We start from the raw sequence: 26,044 nt of genomic DNA, 5'->3' as shown, positions 1-26,044 counted from the left end.
GAGGAACATCACCTAGTAATAACCAGGCTGCCTTTTTCTTGTTCCTTGACCTCAGTGAGTCTCTCACTCAACTATTGAAAGTGTGTCTTTCTAAACTTTAAATTGTTATTCAAGATTTTCTGCATCAAAGCCATTAAGAAAAAGTTCTTAGTCTAAGTTTACTAACAATCTACATCTCTAAATTCTTTCTGTGGTTGGTAGTTGAATTATTGATCTGCTCCAGCAACAATGCTATGAAAAAGTCAATCACTGTTATTGTAAGTACCAATAACATTGCCCAGTGAGGGGATTACAAACCCCTTGGAGTTTTCATGCAACTCATAGATTATGAGAGATGTGGTGACTTCGAGGGCAATAAGCAGAGCTATACTCAATAACAGTATGATGTCCTCTGCCTCTCCAAGACACACCCATCATGTTTATGATGATCAGTGAATCATTTTCCATGATTTCAAAGCTTCTTGCTGTTCCTCTAGCGTGGTCCCTGACAAACACCAACTTTCTTGTCCCAGATTGTTGAGCATTAGGATCGAGATCTGTGTCACTATGCCTGGAAGTAGTTTTATGTTGCAATAAAGTTTAATTATGTTAATAACAAAGGTTTAACATAAGTTGTATTTTTTTGAATTTGTTCTAGTGAGCTCTGTATAGTCATGTGGTTTTATAATGGTGGCCATCATCCTTCTGTTTCTAATGCAGGACTTCTTATTGAGAATTTTAGGGATCTGGTGGTGATGAATTCCCTGTTTTTTTGTTTTGTTGTCTTTATTTTTTGTTTCGGTATGTTTCATTTTTTTCTGAACAATGTTTTATTTCTCTTTCACTTATGAAGGATAGATTTCCCTTGTATAATATTTTCAGTTTGTGACATTTTTTCCTCTCAGCATTTGATCACCTTACCCTGTTTTCATCTATCTCTACTTCACTGTAAAGTTTATGCTGAGAAAACTGACCTCAGTCTAATGAGTATTCCCTTATGTTATGGCTTGTACATAAAATGCCTACTCCAAGACTCACGTGCTTGAATATTCTGACACAGTTAATGCTAATGTTTTGGGAAGTTGAACTTTTAGAGACTGGAGCTTAGATGGAGAAAGTGGGTCATTAGGAGAGGAGCCTTGAGTGTCATAGTGCTCCTCTCTCACTCCCTGCCATTTCTCTGTCTGTATCTCTTTCTTTCTTTTTCCTGATCAGCTCTATGTAACAGTGAGCATATGTTCCCCCAACAATGGCTTATCAAGTAACAAAATTTCAACATCAAATTAATAATTTTCTTTAATCAATTGTGAGAAATTTTACTTGAAAATTTTGAGTTTGGGCTATAAATTTGACAGCTACATTGTAGAAATTCAAATTTGTAATGGAAAATATCTTGAATATCATTCTCATCTCAAATATGCTTTATCAAAAATATGTTCATTATTTATTTTTGTAATTCACTTGCTTCCACATTAGAAAAATAATTTTCTCATATTGATTCATGATAACTTTCAAAGGCACATCTAAATGTCCCAATTTATTCTCTGAACTGTTTCCAGACTGTACTTCATTAGCACATTAATCTCACTTCCTTTTTTCTTATTGATTCAAGATTCATACTAGTTAGTTTAAAAGAAGAATTAAAGTTTATTCATAGTTTTAGTGTCTTTGCACTTTTAATATCTCATGAGAAAGTTTTCATTTAAACATCAAACACTTATCCCAACTCACAAGCAAAATTTACAATGCTTTTTTTTTAAAAAAAGCATGAACATACTCTGAGTTTTGATGAAGTCATGATTAAGCACAGTGCATTTCTCCCTAAGACCATTATGAAACTACATGAATCATAGTCCAGGAGTAAAGAACTGTTTTGGAGGTGACACTGACTGAAAGCCTATTGATGCTATTTTATTCAGCATGACTTTACAATAATTGAATTAGAAATCATAAACTTAAAATGTATTAATTGTTTTCATTACGTACCACGGTTACTAGTTTAATGTGAATTTACTGGAAAAAATCTTCTGTTTTCTTTCTATATTTTCACAAATATGTACCCAAATTGGTACATATTTGAGGATCCAGCTTGATTATAAAATGATTATACAACTTGATTATAAAATTTTTAGCATACAACATGATTATGAAAGTGCTAGAAATGAAACAAATCTGGCAAGGTCATGTTTTATGAACCTGGAATATATGAGCATTGTTAGAGAAACCAATCTGAAATTACTACAATCTTTAAACTATTTCATTTGATATCAATGAACTTTCAGTTTGAAGTAAAAATGCTTCTGAACAGCTTTTTTAAGGCTCCCTTTACATCCTTGTTCCTTAGGGTATAGATGAAAGGATTCAGTGTAGGAGTTATTACTGCATAAAAGAGAGCCATGAATTTGGGTTGGTCCCTTGTGATAGATGAAGAAGGCTGAAGGTACATGCTAATGGCTGGACCATAAAATAATGAAACTACAATGAGATGAGAGGAACACGTCCCTAAAGCCTTTCTCCTTCCTTCAGAAGATTTAATTCTGAGTACTGCACATCCAATATTAACATAGGAAGCAAGAATTAAGCACAGAGGAACAGCCAGTATAAAAATGCATACTACAGAAAGTGCCAGCTCGTTAGCCTCCTTTTCACCACAGGCAGTCTTTATGAGAACTGGAATCTCACACAGTAAGTGATCTAGTTTATCAATGCCACACAGTGGCAATTGTAATGTAAGTGTAGCCTCTGAAAAAGCAAAGATCACTCCAGTTAGCCACATAATAGACACTAACAAGATGCAAACTCGTTGATTCATGATGAGAGTATAGTGGAGAGGTCTGCAGATAGCCACATAGCGATCAAAGGACATAATAGCCAAAAGCAGACATTCTGTGCCTCCCATTATGTGAAAGATATAAAGTTGAACAACACATCCAATGTAACTAATGGTCTTTCTAGAGCTTCCAAGATTAAACAGCATCTGAGGAACAATGCTTGTGGTGTAGCACATGTCCAGAAAGGAGAGATTTGTGAGGAAGAAATACATGGGGCTGTGAAGACGGGGTTCTAAGGTTGATACAAGAATTATGGCAATGTTCCCAATCAAAGCTGTAGGGTATGTTATCAGAAGAATAATGAAGAGAGGGAGTTCCAGCCATGGGTGATCAGAAAAGCCCAGTAGAATGAATTCTTCTGGGTAGCTTTCATTGATTACTGCCATTCTCCTTTGATTTCTTTTACCTACAGTTTGAAGTGCTATGTCAATTTAAAACAATAAGCGTATGGAATAAAAAACAATTATTGAAAATTGCGAGAAGTGCCAGTCACATATAAAGAAAAATTCAAAAGAATAGCAGTTTTTTTTTGTTTGTTTGTTCTTGTGATCTGGAGAGATGACTTATTAGTTAGTGTTCTTCTGGAAGACCCAAGTTGGGTTCCTGGGTTCCCAGTAACTATAATGACTGACACACAACTATCTGTTTCTCCAGCTCCAAAAAAGTCCAATGCCCATTTCTGTACTTGTGAGCATATATCTCCCCCACACAAAACATACAAATGCATAAACAATAAAAAATTTACAAAGAATTAACTCTAGCTTTAATCACACAAACTCTAAAAGCCAAGATAGTATGGATTGACCTACTTTAATTCCTTAACAAAAGTTTTTGCCAAACTAGATTGCTGTGTTCAGAAAAGCTATTATTCATAGCTAAAATACTAAAATTAAAATATTCATGATGAACACTAGAGGAATGTCTGATCATGAAGTCAGTGCTACAGAATATTCTTTCAAGAATTCTACTCACAGACATCCATCCATATATCCATGCATACATGCATACATAAACATCACTGTGAGTATACAGAAAAACATCAATCTCAGTAGTAAAGTAACAAATGCTGATATAAAGATTACAGAAGAGAGTAAATTGGAAGCATGTAGATCATGGGAGAAGGTAGAAGGGGAGGAGGAAGGGAGGGAAGTGGTGAAAAACATATTGCTCAATATAAACAATAAAACTGATGAGAGAAGAACCCAACCTTACACAAATGAAAATATGGTAAAAAGTTGTACATACCTTTCAGAATTAACTAAGAGTTAATAATATTCTCAGTCCTCCAATTAAAAGGCTAGCATACTGGAGTGAAATACAGGAAACAACTGTTTGCTGCATATAAGAAACACATCTCATTTGAAAAGAGAAGCAGAAGAAAAGTGATATTACAAAAAAATACACCCTAAAAGCAAACAGTATTAGTGATTATAAAGGACAACTCTGTATTAATAAAGGGAACAATCTAATGGGAGTGGATCTTCTATACCAAGTGTTGGTATACACAATTTCTTTAAGGAGTACTTAACCTAAATAGATTAACAGATTCTAACATGATAACAGTAGGTGACTTTGATAATACGTTGTCAATAACAGATTGTCCATTCAGACAAAACAAAACAAACAAACAAAACACCAGTAAGAATGCACGGGAATTGAATCAACCAGGAATAAAAAGAAGATCATGGAATGTTCTACTGAACAGTCACAGGATAAATATTCTTTTCAACAGCCCTTGGTGGTTTTGTAAAATAAACTGTAATTTAGAATATAAAGCATGTCTTAATGAATGCAAATATTGAACTGATTTCATATATAATTATAATGGAATAAAATATAGATTAACAGAAATAGAAGTTATAGAAATTATACCAAAGTATGGTGATTAGACAACACATCTTTAAATGATGAGTGTTATCATGCATGGGAGAAATTAGAAAGAAAATTAATTTTATCAAGGTTACAGGAAAATACAAATACAACATAACATTAGTATAAGGTACAGAATGAAAGCTGTTATGAGATTATGAATGCTGATGGTCTGCATTTAAAGAAATACAAATATACTCCAAGTAAATTATCTATTAAGGTACATTATGGGTTTAAGAAAACAATTACTACCAATATCAAAACTATTATAAGAAAATAATAATAAAATTTAGGGCAGAAATTCTTAGAAACTGAGAGACCAAAATAAGACACCAATGAAGCATACTTTTTTGAAAGCATGTACTACACTGTCAAAAACTTGGCCAAAGTAATCAATAGAATATTCCAAAACACAAATTGCTGCAGATAGAAAAAATGGTGTTAAAACAAACAGCTACCACAGAAAGTTAGAGCACAATGAGGTAATGCTTTGAAAAATATAATTTCTTATAAATTGGAAAAAATTTAGAAGAAATTCAAAGCACATATATAGATAAAACTGAATCAGGATTCAAAAAGGATCAATAAAATGAGAGTGAAACATTTATTGATAAATTCTTATAGATCTTAAAAGACAAATCACTTTCAGTGTTCTTCAAAGTATTTAACTAAGGAGAAAAGGAGGTGCAGTACAAGAGTCATCATATGAAACTAGCAATGCCCCGATACTCAAACCAATTCATAACAAAGCAAAGTAGAAAAATATAACGATCACGATTAAGTAAAATTAATTGTAGGAAACCCAATATGGCTTAACATATAAATAAATAATTATAATATCACATATCAGCAAGAATAAATGGCAGCGATCAGATAACTATCTCAATAAATGCATAGAAATACTTAAACAAAGGCATAAAGCGTCTTCGTAATACAAGTACAAAGGGCACTAAGAATATAAGCACCTTCCCTTTTCTCAATAAAAGATATAGTGTAGCAAATCTGTAGCCAACATTATACTCAACTGGGAAAATCTGAAAGCAGTCTCTATAATATGAGATACAAGAGAAGACTTGACTTCATTTTGAACATTGTGGATGAAATCTTGGCTGGATCAGTAAAGAAGAGAAAGTAATAAAAAGTATATAAATAAGAAAGAAAAAATAATCAAATTATAATTTTTGGATAATAGGATCACATAATTATAAATCCCTAAAGATTCAAAAAGGAAAACCCATATCCAAAAAACATTACATTAAAAATAAAGAACACGAGCTGAATATAAAAGCATTATTTTTCTTTTTCTCTCATCCTCTGTGCATAAATGTCCAAATATGCTTCCATGGACATGTGTGTGAGGGTGTATGTGCACAGTTGTGTGGGGGTGGAGGACAAGAGTTCATGTAGGAAATCATTCCTGTTTATTCTTTCATCTTTCTTACTGAGAGATGGTCTTTCAACCAAACTTAGAGATAGTTGAAATAGCTACTATTCCTAGTCAACTTTTTCTGGTGATCCTATCTCCTAACTAGAATTAGAAATTAAAAAGATTAAAGAAACTTCAAGAGTGGTGAGTTGATTCGGGCCCGCGGCAGGGGCCCGGCGAGGGGGACCTAGGACTTTCCCCGACCCCATAGACTCCCAGGTCAGCCTGCTCTGCTGGCTCCACCCTGCTAGCTTCCCCGCCAGCCATCCCAGCTTCCATCCAGAGGGCCTTCGGAGTGGTGAGTTGATTCGGGCCCACGGCAGGGGCCCGGCGAGGGGGACCTAGGACTTTTCCCCGACCCCATAGACTCCCAGGTCAGCCTGCCTTGCTGGCTCCACCCTGCGAGCTTCCCCGCCAGCCATCCCAGCTTCCATCCAGAGGGCCTTCGGAGTGGTGAGTTGATTCGGACCCGCAGCAGGGGCCCGGCGAGGAGGAGCTAGGACTTTCCCCAACCCCATAGACTCCCAGGTCAGCCTGTAGTGCTGTTTCCACCCTGCTAGGCTCTCCCGCCTGCCATCCCAGCTTCCATCCAGGTACAAATTTCTATATTTCTCCCCTCCCACTGAGGCCATAAAATTTCCCCAGTTCAGCTGCCTTGCACACTGGGCCTGCTCTGTAGGGGCATCCCGGAAAGAGGGAGTGCCTGTGCTTCAATACCCTGCCTGGGGAAAGGTAGGCATTCTATCAGTGAACTCCCTGCCCAACAAGGGAACCTGACCCGATACCAGAAGTTCTAATAGAGAGCATTTGATCGAAGAGATGGGCAGACGCCAAGGCAAGACCTCCTCCAACAATCTGAAAAACAACATGAAAATATCAGATCCCAACGACCCTACAACAGAAGGATTTGAACACTCTAACCCAGATGAAGTGGAAAAAAGTGCCATTATGAAAGCAATAGAGTCCCTTAAACAGGATATGAATAACTCCCTTAAGGAACTGGTCGAGAAGTATAACAAAAAGTTTGAAGAAATGAGTATAGAAATGGATGAGAAATATAACAAAAAGTTTGAAGAAATAAGTAAATCCGTGAGTGATACCCTGAGAAACCAAGAAAAAACAATCAAACAAGTAAAGGAAACAGTCCAAGAATTGAAAACTGAAATGGAGGCAATGAAGAAAACACAAAACGAGAACCGGCTGGATATGGAAAACCTAGGTAAACGAGCGGAGACTACAAAATCAAGCATAACCAATAGAATACAAGAGCTAGAAGAACGAATCTCAGATTCTGAAGATACCATAGAGAAAATAAATGCTCTGGTCAGAGAAAACGGCAAATCCAACAAATTCTCTTCACAAAACATTCAGGAAATCTGGGACACAATAAAAAAACCAAATCTAAGAATAATAGGGATTGAAGAAGGAGAAGAACTGCAGATCAAAGGCCCAGAAAATATATTCAACAAAATTATAGAAGAAAACTTTCCCAACCTAAAGAACGATATTCCTATGAAGGTTCAAGAAGCATACAGAACACCGAATAGATTGGATCAGAAAAAAACATCCCCGCGCCATATAATAATCAAAACACAAAACATAAATATTAAAGAAAAAATTTTAAGAGCTGCAAAGGAAAAAGGTCAAGTAACTTATAAAGGTAAACCTATCAGGCTTACACCGGATTTCTCTATGGAAACCATGAAAGCCAGAAGATCCTGGATAGAGGTACTGCAGAAACTAAGAGACCATGGATGCAAACCCAGACTAATATACCCAGCCAAGCTATTGTTCACTATCAATGGAGAAAACAAAATATTCCAGGAAAAAAACAAATTTAAACAATACGTAGCTACTAATCCAGCCTTACAGAGAATATTAGAAGGAAAATCACTACCGATGGAATCCATCATTCCCAACACGGCCTACAATAACTCGAACATCTAGCGACCATTCACAAGCACAAATCAAAGAAGAAAAACACATACATTCTACTACATAAAAAAAAAAAATGACCGGAGTCAACAACCACTGGTCATTAATATCACTTAATATCAATGGACTCAATTCACCTATAAAGAGGCACAGACTTAGAGATTGGATACGAAAACAGGATACAACATTCTGCTGTTTACAAGAAACACACCTCAACCACAAAGACAGACACTTACTCAGAGTAAAGGGTTGGGAAAAGGTTTTCCAAGCAAATGGACCTAAGAAACAAGCGGGCGTAGCCATTCTAATATCTAACAAAATCGACTTCAAACTAAAATCAATCAGAAGAAATGGAGATGGACATTTCATACTCATAACTGGAACAATTCATCAGGAGAAAGTCTCAATCCTGAATATCTATGCTCCTAATATAAAGGCACCCACTTATGTAAAAGAAACTCTTCTAGAACTCAAGGCGGTCATCAAACCACACACACTAATAGTAGGAGACTTCAACACTCCTCTCTCACCAATGGACAGGTCAATCAGACAGAAACCAAACAGAGAATTGAGAGATTTATTGGAGGTATTCAATCAAATGGACTTAACAGACATCTATAGAACACTACACCCAAATAGGAAAGAATACACCTTTTTCTCTGCAGCTCATGGAACCTTCTCGAAAATTGACCACATACTGGGTAACAAAGCAAACTTCCACAGATACAAAAAAATATTAGTAACTACTTGTGTCTTGACAGATCACCATGGACTAAAATTAGAATTCAACAACAATGCTCCCCCCAGGAAGCCAACAAACTCATGGAAACTGAACAGTCAACTACTAAATCACCCCTGGGTCAAGGAAGAAATAAAGAAAGAAATTAAACTCTTCCTGGAATTTAATGAAAACAAAGACACAACATACTCAAACCTATGGGACACTATGAAAGCAGTGCTAAGAGGAAAGTTCATAGCACTAAGTGCCCAATTAAAGAAAGCGGAGAAAGCACACATTGGAGACTTAACAGCACACTTGAAAGATCTAGAAAAAAAAGAAGCTGATTCACCCAGGAGGTCTAGAAGACTGGAAATAATCAAACTGAGGGCTGAAATCAACAAAATAGAAACACAGAAAACAATCCAAAGAATCAATGAATCAAAAAGCTGGTTCTTGGAGAAAATCAACAAGATTGACAAACCCCTATCCAAGTTAATCAAATGGCAGAGAGAGAATATGCAAATTAATAAGATCAGAAATGAAAAGGGGGACATAACCACAGACACAGAGGAAATTCAGAGAATCATTAGATCTTACTATGAAAGTTTATATGCCACAAAGTTGGAAAATGTAAAAGAAATGGACATTTTTTTTAGATAAGTACCATATACCAAAGTTTAACCAAGAACAGGTGAACAATCTAAATAGACCTGTTAGTCGCAAATAATTAGAAGCTGTTATCAAAAATCTCCCTACCAAAAAAAGCCCAGGACCAGATGGTTTCAATGCAGAATTCTACCAGAACTTCCAGAAAGAGCTAATACCTATACTCCTTAACGTATTCCACAATATAGAAACAGAAGAGTCATTGCCTAACTCCTTTTATGAAGCTACAGTTACCCTAATACCAAAACCACACAAAGACACAACCAAGAAAGAGAATTACAGGCCAATCTCACTCATGAACATCGACGCGAAAATTCTCAATAAAATACTGGCAAACCGAATCCAAGAGCACATTAGAAAAATTATCCATTATGATCAAGTCGGCTTTATTCCAGAGATGCAGGGCTGGTTCAACATACGCAAATCTATCAATGTAATCCATCATATAAAAAAACTGAAGAAAAAAAACCATATGATCATCTCACTAGATGCTGAAAAGGCATTTGACAAAATTCAACACCCATTTATGATAAAGGTGTTGGAGAGACTGGGGATACAAGGATCATACCTAAATATAATGAAATCAATATACAGCAAGCCGACAGCTAACATCAAACTGAATGGAGAGAAACTCAAAGCCTTTCCACTAAAATCAGGAACGCGACAAGGCTGTCGACTCTCTCCATACCTCTTCAATATAGTGCTTGAAGTTCTAGCAATAGCAATAAGACAACATAAGGAGATCAAGGGGATTCATATTGGAAAGGATGAAGTTAAACTTTCGTTATTTGCTGACGATATGATAGTTTACATAAGTGACCCCAAAAACTCTACCAAAGAACTCCTACTGCTGATAAACACCTTTAGTAACGTGGCAGGATACAAGATCAACTCCAAAAAATCAGTGGCCCTCCTATACACAAAGGATAAAGAAGCAGAGAGGGAAATCAGAGAAGCATCACCTTTCATGATAGCCACAAATAGCATAAAATATCTTGGGGTTACTCTAACCAAGGAAGTGAAAGACCTATTTGACAAAAACTTTAAGTCTTTGAAGAAAGAAATTGAGGAGGATACCAGAAAATGGAAAGACCTCCCCTGCTCTTGGATTGGGAGAATCAATATAGTAAAAATGGCAATTCTACCAAAATCAATCTATAGATTCAATGCAATCCCCATCAAAATCCCATCAAACTTCTTCACAGACCTTGAGAAAACAATAATCAAGTTTATATGGCAAAACAAAAAACCCAGGATAGCCAAAACAATCTTATACAATAAAAGAACTTCTGGAGGCATTACCATCCCTGACTTCAAACTCTATTATAGAGCTACAGTATTGAAAACAGCTTGGTATTGGCATAAGAACAGAGAAGTCAACCTATGGAATCGAATAGAAGACCCAGATATTAACCCACAAACTTATGAACACCTAATTTTCGACAAGGGAGCTAAAGGTATACAATGGAAGAAGGAAAGCATCTTTAACAAATGGTGCTGGCATAACTGGATGTCAACCTGTAAAAAAATGAAAGTAGATCCATATCTATCACCATGCACAAAAATCAAGTCCAAATTGATTAAAGACATCAACATTAATCCGTCCACTTTGAACCTGATAGAAGAGAAAGTGGGAAGTAGTCTACAAGATTTAGGCACAGGAGGCCTCTTCCTAAGTAGCACCCCAGCAGCACAGACAATAAGAGAAACAATGAATAAATGGGATCTACTGAAACTGGGAAGCTTCTGTAAAGCAAAGGACACTGTCAGTAGGACAAAAAGGCTGCCTTCTGACTGGGAGAAGATCGTCACCAACCCCTCATCAGACAAAGGTCTGATCTCCAAAATATACAAAGAACTCAAGAAACTAGACACTAAAACCATAATTAACCCAATTAAAAAATGGGGTACTGAACTTAACAGAGAATTCACAACAGATGAACTTCGAATGGCCAGAAAACACTTAAGGTCATGCTCAACCTTAGCGATCAGGGAAATGCAAATCAAAACCACTTTGAGATACCATCTTACACCTGTCAGAATAGCTAAAGTCAAAAACACCAATGATAGCCTATGCTGGAGAGGATGTGGGGTGAGGGGAACACTCAGCCATGGCTGGTGGGAATGCAAACTCGTGCAGCCACTGTGGAAATCAGTGTGGTGGTTTCTCAGGAAACTGGGAGTCAACCTCCCTCAGGACCCAGCAATTCCACTCTTGGGAATATACCCTAAAGATTCCCGATCATACTACAAAAGCATTTGTTCTACTATGTTCATAGCAGCACTATTTGTAATAGCCAGAACCTGGAAACAGCCTAGGTGCCCCTCAATAGAAGAATGGTTAAAAAAGGTGTGGAACATATACACATTAGAGTTTTACTCAGTGGTAAAAAACAATGACATCTTGAATTTTGCATGCAAATGGATGGAAATAGAAAACGCTTTACTGAGTGAGGTAAGCCAGACCCAAAAAGAGGAACATGGTATGTATTCACTCATAAGTGGATTCTAACCATAATTAAAGGTCTTTGAGCCTATTATTCGTGATCCTAGAGAAGCTAAATAAGAAGATGAACCTGATGAAGATTATTTAGCTATCCACCAGGAGGTAGGAAATACACAAGAGTCCCAGGTAACCTCGGGTGCATGGGGGGGGTGGGAGGGTCGATGTAAGGGGAGAGGGTTGTTTAGAAGGGAGTAGGGGAGGAACGGGGAAAGCTTGGTGGCCTGGGATGGGGGGGGGGAGGAAGGATGAATATGGGATCAGGTAAGAATATATTTCAACTAAGGGAGCCATTTTAGCGTTTACAGGAGACTTGATTATATATGGGATCCCAGGTCCAAGGAGAGATCCCCCAGATTGCTCTCTGGACAGAGGAGAGGGTGCCTGAATCGGTCGTGGCCCATGATCATACTGATGTATATTTTGCTTATCACCATAGATCCTTCATCTGGCGAAGGACGGCGATACAGTCGGAGACCCACATTGGAGCACCGGACTGAGCCCCCCGAGGTCCAAATGAGGAGCAGAAGGAGGAAGAACATGGAAAACGAAATCAGTACTGCGAGGGATGCTATCACCCACTGATACAAGGGAACGGATCTGATGAGAGTTTACCAAGGCCAGTTGGACTTGGACTGAACGAGGACGTGATCTAACCAGATTCTCGGAATTTGGCCGGATTCTATGACTGTGGCTGGCCCGAAGTCTTTCTGAAAAGCCATTGACTATGACACTGGGACCTGTTTCCTCTACATATACTGGATTTTGGGGATCCCGTCTGTTTGGACACTCACCTTCCTGGACCTGGAGGGAGGGGGAAGGAACTGGAACTTCCCACAGGGCAGGAAACCCTGACTGCCCTGGGGGACAAAGAGGGAGGAGGAGGGGGTGTGGGGGGAGTGGGAGGGTGTTGGGAGGGGGGGCGGAAATGGAAACTTTTATAATTTAATAAAATTTACTTTTAAAAAAAAGAAACTTCAATCAGCAAAGAAAGAAACTTTAGAATACAGCAAAAATGTAAAAGGAATTTTCATACTTGTGGAATCATCAGAATTTATGATATTTAAGTGACTTATCACCAAAAGCAGCATACAAATTCAATACATTACCCATATGACCCAATCATTTACAATAGTATTCTTCACAGGAACAGAAACAGCAATCTCCCAGTTCATGTGAAAAACTAAATAATCTGAGTATCCAAAGCATTCCTAAGTAAAAAGAACAATAATAGAGATGTCACAAAACAAACTGCTGTAAACTACAGAGTCAAAATTTATAATGACAAAACTCACATGACACTTGCTTAAAGGCAAAATATAAACCAATAAAAGAGAATAGAAAATTTATAAACATTTTAATCAGGATCAGAGAAGAATAAAATTATATCATTAAAAATATGTCAATCTAGAAATATTTATATTGAGTGAAATAAGCCAGTACCACAGAGACAAATGCCATAAGATTTTCTTAATATTTAAATATAGTGAAAGAACATATGACAGTAAAGGGAGAACTAGTCTTACAGGAGGAAGAAGAAAGTGGTAGGAAAAATTAATAGAAAGGATGAATATAACCAAACAAGACTATATGGAATATCATAATGAAATGTCTAATTTACAAGTTATTATACTCTAATAAATACGGAGTTTGTATAGTTCCTACGTCAGGATATATTATACTCCAAATATATCTTTAACTGTAGTTAGCTAGCATCAGAAGAATCATCAGCAACCCAATTAAACACCAAGACATTTAAAACCAAGTATATTTTTTCTATGAACTGTTAAAACTAGAAATTGATATTCTCAATATCTTACAATATCATTTAAGATATTAATTATTTAATCAGATTATTCTTCAAACACCTGTACTCCACAAAATTGGAAAACGTAAATGAAATGAACAATTTTCTGCATAAATATCACTAACAAAATTTAAGACCAGATAAGTAAACTAAATAGACCAATAACTGCTAAAGAAATATAAACAGTCATCAAAAAATCTACCACCCCAAAACAACACAGGACCAGATGGTTTCAGCACAGAATTTTACAAGATTTTCAAAGAAGAACTAATACCAACACTCCTCACATTGTTCCACACAACAGAAACAGAAGGAACATTACCAAAACTCTTTTTACAAGAGTACAATTAGCCTGATACCAAAACAACACAAAGACTTTACTAAGAAAGAGAATTACAGTCCAATCTCATTCATGAACATTGATGCAAAAATACTGGAAAACAAAATCCAAGAACATATCAGAAAAATCATCCACCATGTCAAAGTAGGCTTCATCCTAGAGATACAGGTATAGTTCAAGAAATGAAAATCTGTCAATGTAATTAATCATATAAACAAACTAAAAAAACCCCACATGATCATCTCATTAGATGCTGAAAAGGCCTTTGGCAAAATAAGTCACCCTTCATGATAAAGGTGTTGGAGAGGGCAGGGATTCAGGGAATATATCTAAACATAATAAAGGTAATATACAGCAAGCCAACAGCCAACACCAAACTAAATGGAGAGAAACTCAAAACGATCCCACTGAAATCAAGAAAAAGACAATGTTGACCTCTCTTTCCATATCTATTCAACATAGTTCTTGAGGTCCCAGCTAGAGCAATAAGACAACAAAAGAAGATCAAGGGGATACATATTGGAAAAGAAGAAGTCAAACTCTCCCTATTTGCTGATGATATGACAGTTTACATAAATGACCCCAAAAATTCTAGCAAGGAACTTCTATAAACATCTTCAACAATGTAGCAGAATACAAGATTAACTAAAAATATCAATGTCCCTCATGTACACAGATGAGATGATAAATGGACTTCACAATAGCTATACAAAACATAAAATATCTTAGAGTAATTCTAAACAAACAAGTGGAAGACTTGTATCACTAGAATTTTAAATATTTGAAGAAAAAATGAAAAAACAACAGAAAATCGAAAGATTTCCCATGCTTTTGGGTACATAGAATTAACATAGTAAAAATGGCAATTTTACCAAAATCAATCTACATATTCAATGCAATGCTCATAAAAATCTGAGCAAAATTCTTCACAGACCTTGAAAGAGCAAGATTCAAATTCATATGGAAAAGCAAAAATCCAGGATAGCCAAGATAATCCTATACAATAAAGAAATTCTGGAGGCATCACAGTCCCTGACTTCAAACTCTACTACAGGGCTACAGATATAATTAAAACATCCTGGTATTGGCATAAAAACAGTCAGGAGGATCAGTGAAATCAAATTAAAAACCCAGATATCTATCCACACACCTCTGAACACCTGATTTTTGACCAAGAAGCAAAAAATATAACATGGAAAAAAGAAAGCATATTCAACAATTGATGCTGGCATAACTGGATGTCAACATGTAGAAGAGTGAAAGTAGATCCATATCTATCACAATACACAAACCTCAGGTCCAAATGGATCAAAGACCGCATCATAAAGCCAACCACACTGAACCTCATAGAAGAGAAAGTGGGAAGTACACTTAAACACTTTGGCACAGGAGTCCACTTCCTAAATATAACCCCAGCAGCACAAACACTGAGAGAAGCAATTAATAAATAGAACCTCTTTTATCAGATTCAATGTGGTCAGATTAATGTTGAGGTCCTTAATCCATTTGAAACCCAGAAGCTTCTGCAAAGCAAAGGGTACAGTCAACAAGGCAAAATGGCAGCCTATAGAATGGGAAAAGATCTTCACCAGCCCACATCATACAGAGAGCTGATGGCCAAAATTTACAAAGAACTCAAGAAATTGATTATCAAAAGAACAAATAATCCAACAAAAAGTGGGGCACAGTCCTAAACAGAGAATTCTCAAGAGATAAATCTAAAATGACTGAAAGACACTTAGGGAAATGCTCAACACCTTTAGACATCAGAGAAATGCAAATTAAACCAATTCTGAGGTTCCATCTTACACCTGTAAGAATGACCAAGATCAAAAACACTGAAGACAGCTTATGCTGGAGAGGATGTGCAGTAAAGGGAACACTCCTCCATTGCTGGTGGGAGTGCAAACTTGTACAGCTGTTTTGGAAATCAATATGGGAATTCCTCAGAAAATTAGGACAACTTATATCAAGACCCAGCAGTACCACTTTTGGGTATATATCCAAAGGATTCTAAATCATACCACCAGGACCTATGCTCAACTATGTTCACAGCAGCATCCTTTGTCATAGCCAGAACTTGAAAACAACCTATACGTCCCTGGACTGAAGAATGGATTAATAAGTTGTGGTACATTTACACAATGGAGTGTTACACAATGAAAAAATGGCATCTTGAAATTTGCAGGCAAATGAATGGATCTAGAAAACATCATATTGAATGAGGTAACACACACCCAGAAAGACAAATATAATATGGACTCACTCATAAATGACGTTTAGACATAAAGCTATGAAAAATCAGCCTACAGTTCACAATCCCAGAGAGCCTAGACAACAAAGAGGACCATAAGACAGACATACATGGATCTAATCTACATGGGAAGTAGAAAAAGACAAGATGTTCTGAGTAAATTTGGAGCATGGGGATCAAGGGAGAAGTTAAAAGGGGAGGGGGAAGGAAGGAGAGTGGAGAAAAAATATATAGCTCAATAAAACAATAAAAGCATTAATTATTTTAATATTTAAGCCTCTAATTATTAGCAGACTATAAGAAGGAATGGTTAGCTATCTGAATATGGAATGGAAACTTTCATTTGGAGATGGATGCAAAATGAGTTAATAAGAGCAAAATTTTGGAATCTTTGCCAAACAAAGCCAATAGTAATTGGCTGGAATTACTGCCTCTTATGTTTTTCATATTCCTGTCATGCTAGTAGATAAATAAAGGAAGCATTCATATTTTAGTTATCAACAGCTTTATGCTGGCAAACTACTTTTGTAATTTCATAAAAAGGAGAAAGTTAAAAGTGTCTTTTGTCACCCTAAGAATGTGATCTGGTAACATAAAACTAATGAGTGATTAGTAAATTAATATTTTAGCAATTTTAGTAGATTAATTATTAAATTATCTTGTCATTTCAATAACAACTGTTCACTTGAATATTCTCACCTTATGGAAGATTTAGAAGATTATGAAATGTTCTTCACACCTGAAAGACCAGGAACAATATACATACAAGATTTTCATTTTTAATCTGTGTCTCAATACACTTAGCCTTTAGATTTTGATATTGATAATGTTATTTATAGGTAAAAATCTAAGAAAATTATCTAGAACTGTAAAATAGCAGTGTCAGTAGCCTAGGATTATTTCATGAATCAGGTTGACAATAATATACCTCATTTGACTAACATCATTCATGGGTCTATCTTAACAAGACTTGAATATAAGAAAAAATCTTGACCAATTGCTTTTCTGATTGAAGATGAGATATGAAATAAATCACATTGGGTTTGGGAGATAGCTTAGTCAGTGCTTGCCATTCAAGCATGATGAGGACTCAAGTTCAATTTTCAGAACCCATGTTAAAAATACTGAGTGTTGTATACCTAGTACTGGGGTGATAGAAAAAGAAAGATACCCTGAGACTCTCTGACTAAACAGCATAGTCTAATTGGTGAGATACAGGTCAGCCAGAGATCCCATCTTGAAAAGTAATGTCTATGGCTTCTACAGAACAATACTAGATGTTGGCATCTGTCTTCCATATGTGCACACTCATACATACATGCATGTGCACACACCTATCTCCCATGAAAGAATTTTACATATTCAAAACAAAAATCTAAAAACTGCAGCTTTCAATACTATCAATTGCAATATAAGAAGTATATTGTCTATTTATGTAGCATTTTTATATTAACATTTTAGTTTTTCAACCAATGACTATTCTTCAAACTTTTCTAAGGTAATTTAACACTACAAATTAACCTAGAATTAATGTATCTGATGGAATATAAGTGTGGGGGATCTCTCTACTATATGGTATTTATTTTGTAATATATAAATGTTCATATTTTACTTTAGCAAGTTTAGTTTTGACTTGACTAATGAATGAATGATCCATGGCCACTTAATTTCTCTTGATATTTGCTTATATATTTTCTCACAAAATCTAGTCACTTTAATGATTTCTAGACTGCCTTTATCTTGAGATCTTTGAATAGCTCCTTATCTGTTCATTCTAATGCCTCTCAATCGTACCTCATTTTCATTACATGCTATTCAATTTAATTTAATTTAACTTTAATGAGACTTATTAAGTATAGATATAGGTAAAGAGCAAAATGCATAACTTTTTTTAATCTGACACTAAAACCTATAAATGAAACATATGAAGAATCTATCACAAAAATTTGAACTATTAATTCAAAACTGATTCCTCTGATATAGTCACACAATTGAACAAAGACTTTATACTTCATTCAAGCGTTCAGTATTTGTGAAAAATATGATTTGCTTAAGTTTATAAAATTTTAAGATTAAGAAACAGAAAAAAACAGGAAAGTGGTGGTTTCTAAAACTACTAAACAAAGTATTTCTAATTTTTGAAAAGGTTTCCTTAGGTGAAATACTGTATAACATTCATGTATATATTAGACATGAGTAGCCACAGATGTTTATACCTTCCCTGAGATCTCATGACTTTTAAAACAGAATTTCATTTCACTTACCTTAGTTTTAAATTTTTCACTGGAGTGGAATTGTAAAAAAGATTTTTTAAAAATCTTCCATATTTTAGAATATAGAGACACTGTTGTCCACAGGTACATAATCATACATTTCAAAACTCACTTTTACTGTTGATACAAGTGCCATAGAACCTACACCAAGCAGCTGATAGCAGAAGTATCAACCACAGTCTGTGAGTATACTACTGTATGCATATCCTCAAACCTCTGAGGCATTGTTTGCAACAAGGACATTCATCTATCCATCCCCCAGGTGTGTTAGCACAGAGAATTCCTTGGAAGAGTACTCTCAGTGGAAATGTTTCTTGTGTACAATTAACAGATACTGAAGAGAGGTTGGGATATTTATTCTGTCTTTAGACATGTTCTAAAACTTATTCAAATTCAAGGACCACTGTATATAAATGTTAAAGAGGATACAATTAAAAGAAGCAAAATAAGTAAATACTATATGAATACATGAACCATTGGAACTTATATAAGAATTTATTAAGTTCTTTAGTTCATTCATTCATTAGAGTAGTTCACACAGTTTTATTCTGTAATAATAAAATCAAAAGACATAGAATTAGTATAAAAAGACTGAAAATAAAAGTGATATTAAAACCAGGAGAATTCAAGTTATACTTGAAATAACCTCATAGTATTTAATGATTTAATTTTGAAGTTCTTGAAGTTCTTTTCTTTATATACGTTTCTTCTTCGAATAATAAAACACATCATGATAGTCAGTCATGTAGACAGCATTAAGATTTTAAAAGTACATCTTTATTGTTTCAGAATCCATACATGCATATATATTTAGATCAAATATACCCTGCATTTAGTCACCTCCAAATCTTCCTCTATACCACTGCCAGTTTCCCTACAAACTTCATATGCCCTCTCTTCTTTATTTTTTAAACCAGCTGAGTACAGGTACTGGCACCTGTATATGCTTCAGAGTTTTACACAGGATACATGACTAATAAAAAATTCTCATAGATCCCTTGCATCAATCAGTTTTCAAGAGCTTTTCAACTATGGGTGGAAGTTCTTGAGCCCCTTCCCTGTCCATTATGGAATTTTGGATGATTTGATTTTGGGTAGGTTATATACAGGTATTTGTCATTCTCATCAACTTAGACTCTGAAACCCAATATGGACAAGTTCAATAAAACCACAATATATGGGCTGCCAATGTGTGCTTCAGAGTTGCCAGGGCATAAGATTCAAATTTCATATACATGTATTTATAGTTATTGTGACTTCATGTGTGCTGTAGCCCTTTCATTTACAGCAAATACTGTATTGCTGTACATGTCCAGTACTTCTGGCTCTTACAGTCTTTCTGTATCTTCTGCTGTGATAATATCCTAAGCGTTGGGTGACAGAGTGATGTGGGGTTCTTTCTTGGAGCTGAGTATTCCTCTGTCTCATATTCTCTGTTCATTGAGCACTTCTGGTTCTCTATGTTATTATATTTCGTTCTTTATATTTTAAAATCATCTACTGCAAAAGAAACCTATTGATTAGGACCTATTATCTGGCTAGTTATAGGGTGGGTTGGGGGGGAAAGGAAAGATGGGGAGAGAGAAGGGAGAAGGGGGGATTGGGGAGAGCTTGGGGGGATGAGATAATTGAGATGGAGGAAGGATGGATATGGGAGCAAGGAAGAAGATATCTTAACTAAGGGAGCCATTTTAGGGTTGGCTAGAGCCTTGGCTCTAGAGGGGTTCCCAGGTGTCCAAGGGACCAAACTAGGTCCATGGGCAGCAGAGGAGAGGATGCCTGAACTGGCCTTCTCCCATAGACACACTGATGAATATCTTGCATATCACCATAGAACCTTCATCTGGCGATAGATGGAGATAGAGACAGAGACCCACATTGGAGCAATGGACTGACCTCCCAAAGCCCAGATGAAGAGCAAAAGGAGGGAGAATATGAGAAAGGAAGGCAGGACCAGGAGGGGTGCATCCACCCACGGAGACTGTGGAGCTGATCTAGTAGGAGCTCACCAAGGCCAGCTGGACTAGGTCTGAACGAGCATGTGATCAAACCGAACTCTCTGAATGTGGCTGACAATGAGGGCAGACTGAGAATCCAGTGATAAGGACACTGGATTTTGATTCTACTGCATGTACTGGCTTTTTGGGAGTCCAGTCTGTTTGGATGCACACCTTCCTAGGATGGAGGGGGGTGCTTGGACTTCCCACAAAGTAGGGCACCCTGAATTCTCTTAGGACTGGAGAGTGAAGGGGAAGGGGAGTGGGGGGAGTGGGAGGGAAGTGGGAGGATGGGAGGAGGTGGAAATTTTAAATTAATTAATTAATTAATTTTAAAAAAGATTTAGAATGCTTAGGATAGAATAACTACTGAAACACTTAGCATATGTTTCTTGCTTGATATAGCTTAGCAATTTAATTTTTATACTTGATATTTGTTTTTATTGTATGTAGTTTTGTAGTAAGCTTAGAACTCTCCCATTTAGACAAAAGGGGGACATGATGTGGGAACTTCTTCAGCCAATAACCTTTAAGATACCAGCCCACTTGAGCATGGTCTCTTGTACAATAAATGTAGATGTAAAGCTTGCACACCATCTCTCTCTGGGATGCTGGGTTGGGTTTCTTTCACCTGCTCATACAGAGGACTTTTAATCTGTGTGTCTGCCTCTAAATAAAGAACCCTTTATTATACTCAATTTTGATCTAGTGTGGGATGACTTTATCATGTTTATCTACAATAGAAGAATGAAATTGATGAAGATATCCAAACATAGAAAGATCTATCATGCTTATACATTGAAGGGATTAATGTAGTAAAAATGGCCATTCTACCAAAAGTCAATCTACAGTTTCAATGCAATCTCTATCAAAATTTCTTTTATTATTATTATTATTATTTTATTACTTTAAAAAATATCAATCCAAATTTCCACTTCCTCCCCTCCTCCCACCTCCCTCCCGCTGCTCTCCCCACACCCTCTAATCTTAAGAGAGGCAAGGCACCCTGCCCTGTGGGAAGTCCAAGGCCCACCCCACTACATCCAGGTTGAGCAAGGTATACATGCAAATCTTAATTGCATTCTAGTCATATTGCCTTCCAGTATTTCCCCTACAGGAATTTTAATTCAAAGGAATGATATTATATTAGAATGAATCTTTTTACCACATAAACCATGTAAAAAATTAAAAACTTATGTGGAAAAAGTCTCTGAATTAATTGTAATTTTCAGCTTCAACACAAAAATTCAAGGATAACTAAAACAATCCTGAAAAACAAAAGAATTGCTAGAAGTGTCACCAATTTGACATGTATAATAAATCAAAGCTATAACAATAAAAACCAACATTATATTGAAAGAAAAACAAATATGTTAATCAGTGGAATTGAATTAAAGACTCAGACATAAATCCACACACCTATGGAACCTAACTGTTGATAAAGAAGGCAAAAATATAAGCCCTCCCTCTGAGTGGAGGAGTGTCTACCTAGAGTTTTCTGTCTCATCCCCACTTGGTAGCTTTGAGACTATCCTTCAGATTTGAGTCAGGCTTTTCTATGTCTTACTGACCTCAAGGTACAGGCCCTGAGATAATTTTGGTCCAACACAGATCATTTAAAAATGTAATATATAATTAGGAAATATAGCTTAGTAGATAGTCATTTATAATAGTATAACTTGTAGTCATGTTAGTTAGGTTTTCTAGGTAGACAGAAATATACTTTAGTTAGATAGATAATCTTTAGACCTTTCAAAGACTGAACAGAATATGACATTTAAAATGTTTTAAGAACTTAAGACTTTTCATGACAGTGAAACACATCTGCTCATGGTAGCACCAGTCTACTTAAAGATGATGGACATCAAAGAGGTTCCTTTTGGAGTTTGTCAGCCATTTGGCCAAGAAACTGCTCTTGCCTAAACTGCTCAATGTTATGTTTTATGAAATGGACATTCAGGACCCAGAGAAAAACGACTGCTGAACTTGCACAAAGGTGAGACAGTCCTTCAGGGTTCCGGCTTCATGGAAGAGTCTATCAGGCATTCTTCAGGACAAAGAAGAAAGTGACTGACAAACTGTCAAATAGGTGTACTATCTTTGAATTTTGCTGCTTCATCAGAAAGTCTGACAGATACTATGGGCCTGTAGGCTGAAAATGGATGGCCCAATGATACAGAACTTTGGGTGATTGCTCAGGTAGTCAGTTGTCTCCATCATATACTGCTCACTTTGGAAGCTGCTTGATTGCACTTCCTACCTATTCAAGTAATATTATCTCCCTTCTCAGGCCTTTGATGAGGTTGAAGATTAGAAAGTCTTGATTACCTTCCTCTTATGATTTAACCAAGCCAATTTCTGATACAAGACTTAAACTTTTTAGAATAGAATGTTTATTGAAACAGTCATCATATGTTCCTTGCTTAATACTGTTTATGATTTTATACTTGATATCTATTCTTATTGTATATAGTTTTGTATTGGGTTTGGATAGCTCTTATTTAGACAAAAGGGGGAGGTGATGGGGAATCTTTGATCTTTAAGAGGTGGGACTAAGTTAGAGTGAAGCTTTCTGGGTACCAGGAGGGAAAAATGCCACATGATTCAAGTGTGCTCTCTTTCTGTGGTACCCACTCTACACAGCTGAGCTTTGACTTCTCATTCCTGTTTTGTGAACTTGTCCCTTATAATAAAGAAAAATATAATTACTCTATCTTTTAGCTAGCCTGGTTATTTCTCAACCTGAGATAATTCAGCACTGGTTTGCCTCATCTATCTTTAATATGAGGGGAGGTGCTTAGTTCTACTGAAATTTGATATGATATATTTGGTTAATATCCATGGGAGGCCTGCAATGCTAGAGAGAAATGAAGGAGGAGTGGATAGAGAGGAGGTAAGGAGGCACTGGGAAGAGAGAATGGAGGGGCAGCTGCAGTTGGGATGTAAAAATTAATATAAATAAATAAAACTCTAATACATGTAAGTTTATGAATAAATATACATATATAGTTCAAAAGAAATTCTCTTACTTGGGCTGACAATCCCTCCTTAAGAGCCAAAGATCATCTAATAAAAATCCTAACATCAGGAATGAGAGTCCTTTTGAATTGTTGGTTAGGGGTGTCCAAGAAACTCCTCAAATACAGGCTACTTCTATTGTCCTTGGTTATCCCAAGAGGTGACAGATAAGTCCCCCATTGCTCCAGATGCCATGCTTTTTAGCTACAGGGCTCAGAGACCCCTGAACTAGAGTTGACTTGGAGGCCTCCCCACTGAGGACTAGCTTTTATAGTTACAGAAGGCACCATGCATTTTCCAAAGGAGAAAAGTGACCAAAAGTCCTACCTGGCTGTGGTGCTTATAAACCACAACCAGTGACCAGAGCTGTGAGCATTCCTGCACCTGGAGGAGGTGAGTCTCTGGGTTCTCATGTGGATGGCCCTGCTCTCTAGGCCAAAGCCCCCTGAGTGAACATCCCCTGCCCCACCCCCACCCATTGAAGTCCAAGAAACTTGAAAGCAGCCTTCTTGCATCCCCAATGACCCCACCATCACATCAACAGTCTCTGGAGGCACAGTACACTTGTGCCTGGAAGAGTGACCACCTGAGGCCCAGCCCTACCTATACCTGGGGGTGCTATCACTGGAGGCACAGCCCCACCTGCACCTGGAGGAACGATCACTAGAGACACAGACCCAACTGCACCTGGAGGAAGAGTGACTACCTGAGTTACAGGCCTCACCTGCACCAAGAGGAGGAAGAGGACCCTCTGAAGCCCAGGTCACACCTGCATCCACTGCAGGAAAAGATGGGTAAGCCTCAGTGTAAGAATACATTCAACAACATAGAGAAAAATATGACACTTCCAGAAACTAGCGGTTTTACAACAGCAAGACCTAAACATCTGAACACAGAGGAAAGCAAAAACAACCTTAAAAATAACTTTTGAAGATGATAGAGGTCTTTAAAGAGAAAATTTAAAAAAAAAACTCCTTAAAGAAATGGAGAAGATAAAGAGAAAATTAGAAGAAATCAACAAATCCCTTAAAGAAAGCAAATAAAGCCCAGAAGAAAAAATTAAACAGGTGAAGGAAACAATTCAAGGTTTGAAAACTGAAATAGAGGTAATAAAAAAAAACATAAATTGAGGGAGTTCTGGAAATGGAAAATCTGGGGAAATTATGAGGAACTACACATATAAGAATACAAGACATGAAAGAGAGGATATCAGACATTGAAGATATGATAGAAGAAATAACACTGAAAATATACATATATATGTATACGCAACAACAATTAGTGATAATATAGACACTGTATATATAATATACAAGTATTTTATAATATCCTTGACATAAATCTGTCAATGAGAGAAAATATGGGATTTTTTTTCTGAGTCTTACTTATTTAACATAATATAGTAATCTTGAGTTTCATTATGTCTAAGTAAACTTCTATTTTACATATATACAGTATTTTCTTTAACTCTATCCATTGGTGGACTCCTAGTCTGGTTCTATAATTAGCTACAGTAAAAATACAACAACAGGTTTATATATTATATATGTATGTAGCAAGCTGATTTGAATTGTCTTGGTTTTATGTCCAGAAGAGTTTTGGCTGGATCATATAATCATTATAATTCTAATTTGAGAAACATCCATACTTGTTTCTGTAATGTCAGGATTAATTTTATTCTCACCAGCAGTGCATCTGTGACCCACCCCCATCTATCCCAACATCTTATGATATTTTATTGTTTTCTTGAGTTTAGCCATTCTATCTAGGGTAAAATGACATTTCAATATAGTTTTAATTTGCTTTTTTTCTGGTTGCTAACAATTCTGAATGTTTTCTCATATATCTATTGGGCATTTGCATTTTTGAAGAATTGACTGTTGAATTTAAATTATATATCATTAATAATTTATGGTAATATGCTCAAAGTACATTATATATTTGAATGAAAATAGCTTTATGTAACATTGTGTCATAAAATAGATAATTAATCAATTAAAATAAATTGTGGTTAACAGGACAAAGTTAACCATATATTTTTGTTTGCTAGTAATAAACAAATCTTATAACTTAGACATTTCAGAGTAATAATGAATAGATTATTCAGCAAAGTCTTTTTTTTAATTGAATTCTTTGTGGTTCCATTTACCATATGTGTCATCTTGGGAGAATTATTCATGGTTTCAATAACTCTGGCTTATTATTTAAAATAAGAGAATTATAGTAGTAAACATTTTAGAGGTTTAATATGTGAATTAAAATTTAATTTAACTAAAATATTATTAAAGGGATTGGCACACACTAATCACCCTCCAGAAGTGGAGATACTTTTATTTAAAATTGTTCAAGGAACCTGTGTGCTACAAACAAAGTTAGATAACAGTGAGAAGAGATTTCATGACACCACACTTGACATAAACTTCAC

The 26,044-nt window shown here is 36.1% G+C and overlaps 1 protein-coding gene across 1 annotated transcript; it reads right to left on the bottom strand.

Moving 5' to 3' along the window:
* Window positions 1–2,194: 2,194 nt before the first annotated feature.
* On the bottom strand, window positions 2,195–3,196 carry LOC125406513 (olfactory receptor 2B11-like). The gene is given in 1 exon segment (XM_048443550.3): window positions 2,195–3,196. A coding segment is annotated over 1 exon segment (1,002 nt).
* Between the last annotated feature and the right edge of the window lie 22,848 nt (window positions 3,197–26,044).

The sequence above is a fragment of the Myodes glareolus genome, chromosome 18 (genome assembly GCF_982192425.1).
Source record: "Myodes glareolus chromosome 18, mMyoGla1.1, whole genome shotgun sequence".
NCBI classification, from domain to species: domain Eukaryota; kingdom Metazoa; phylum Chordata; class Mammalia; order Rodentia; family Cricetidae; genus Myodes; species Myodes glareolus.
This window is presented reverse-complemented; position numbering and strand designations above follow the sequence as displayed.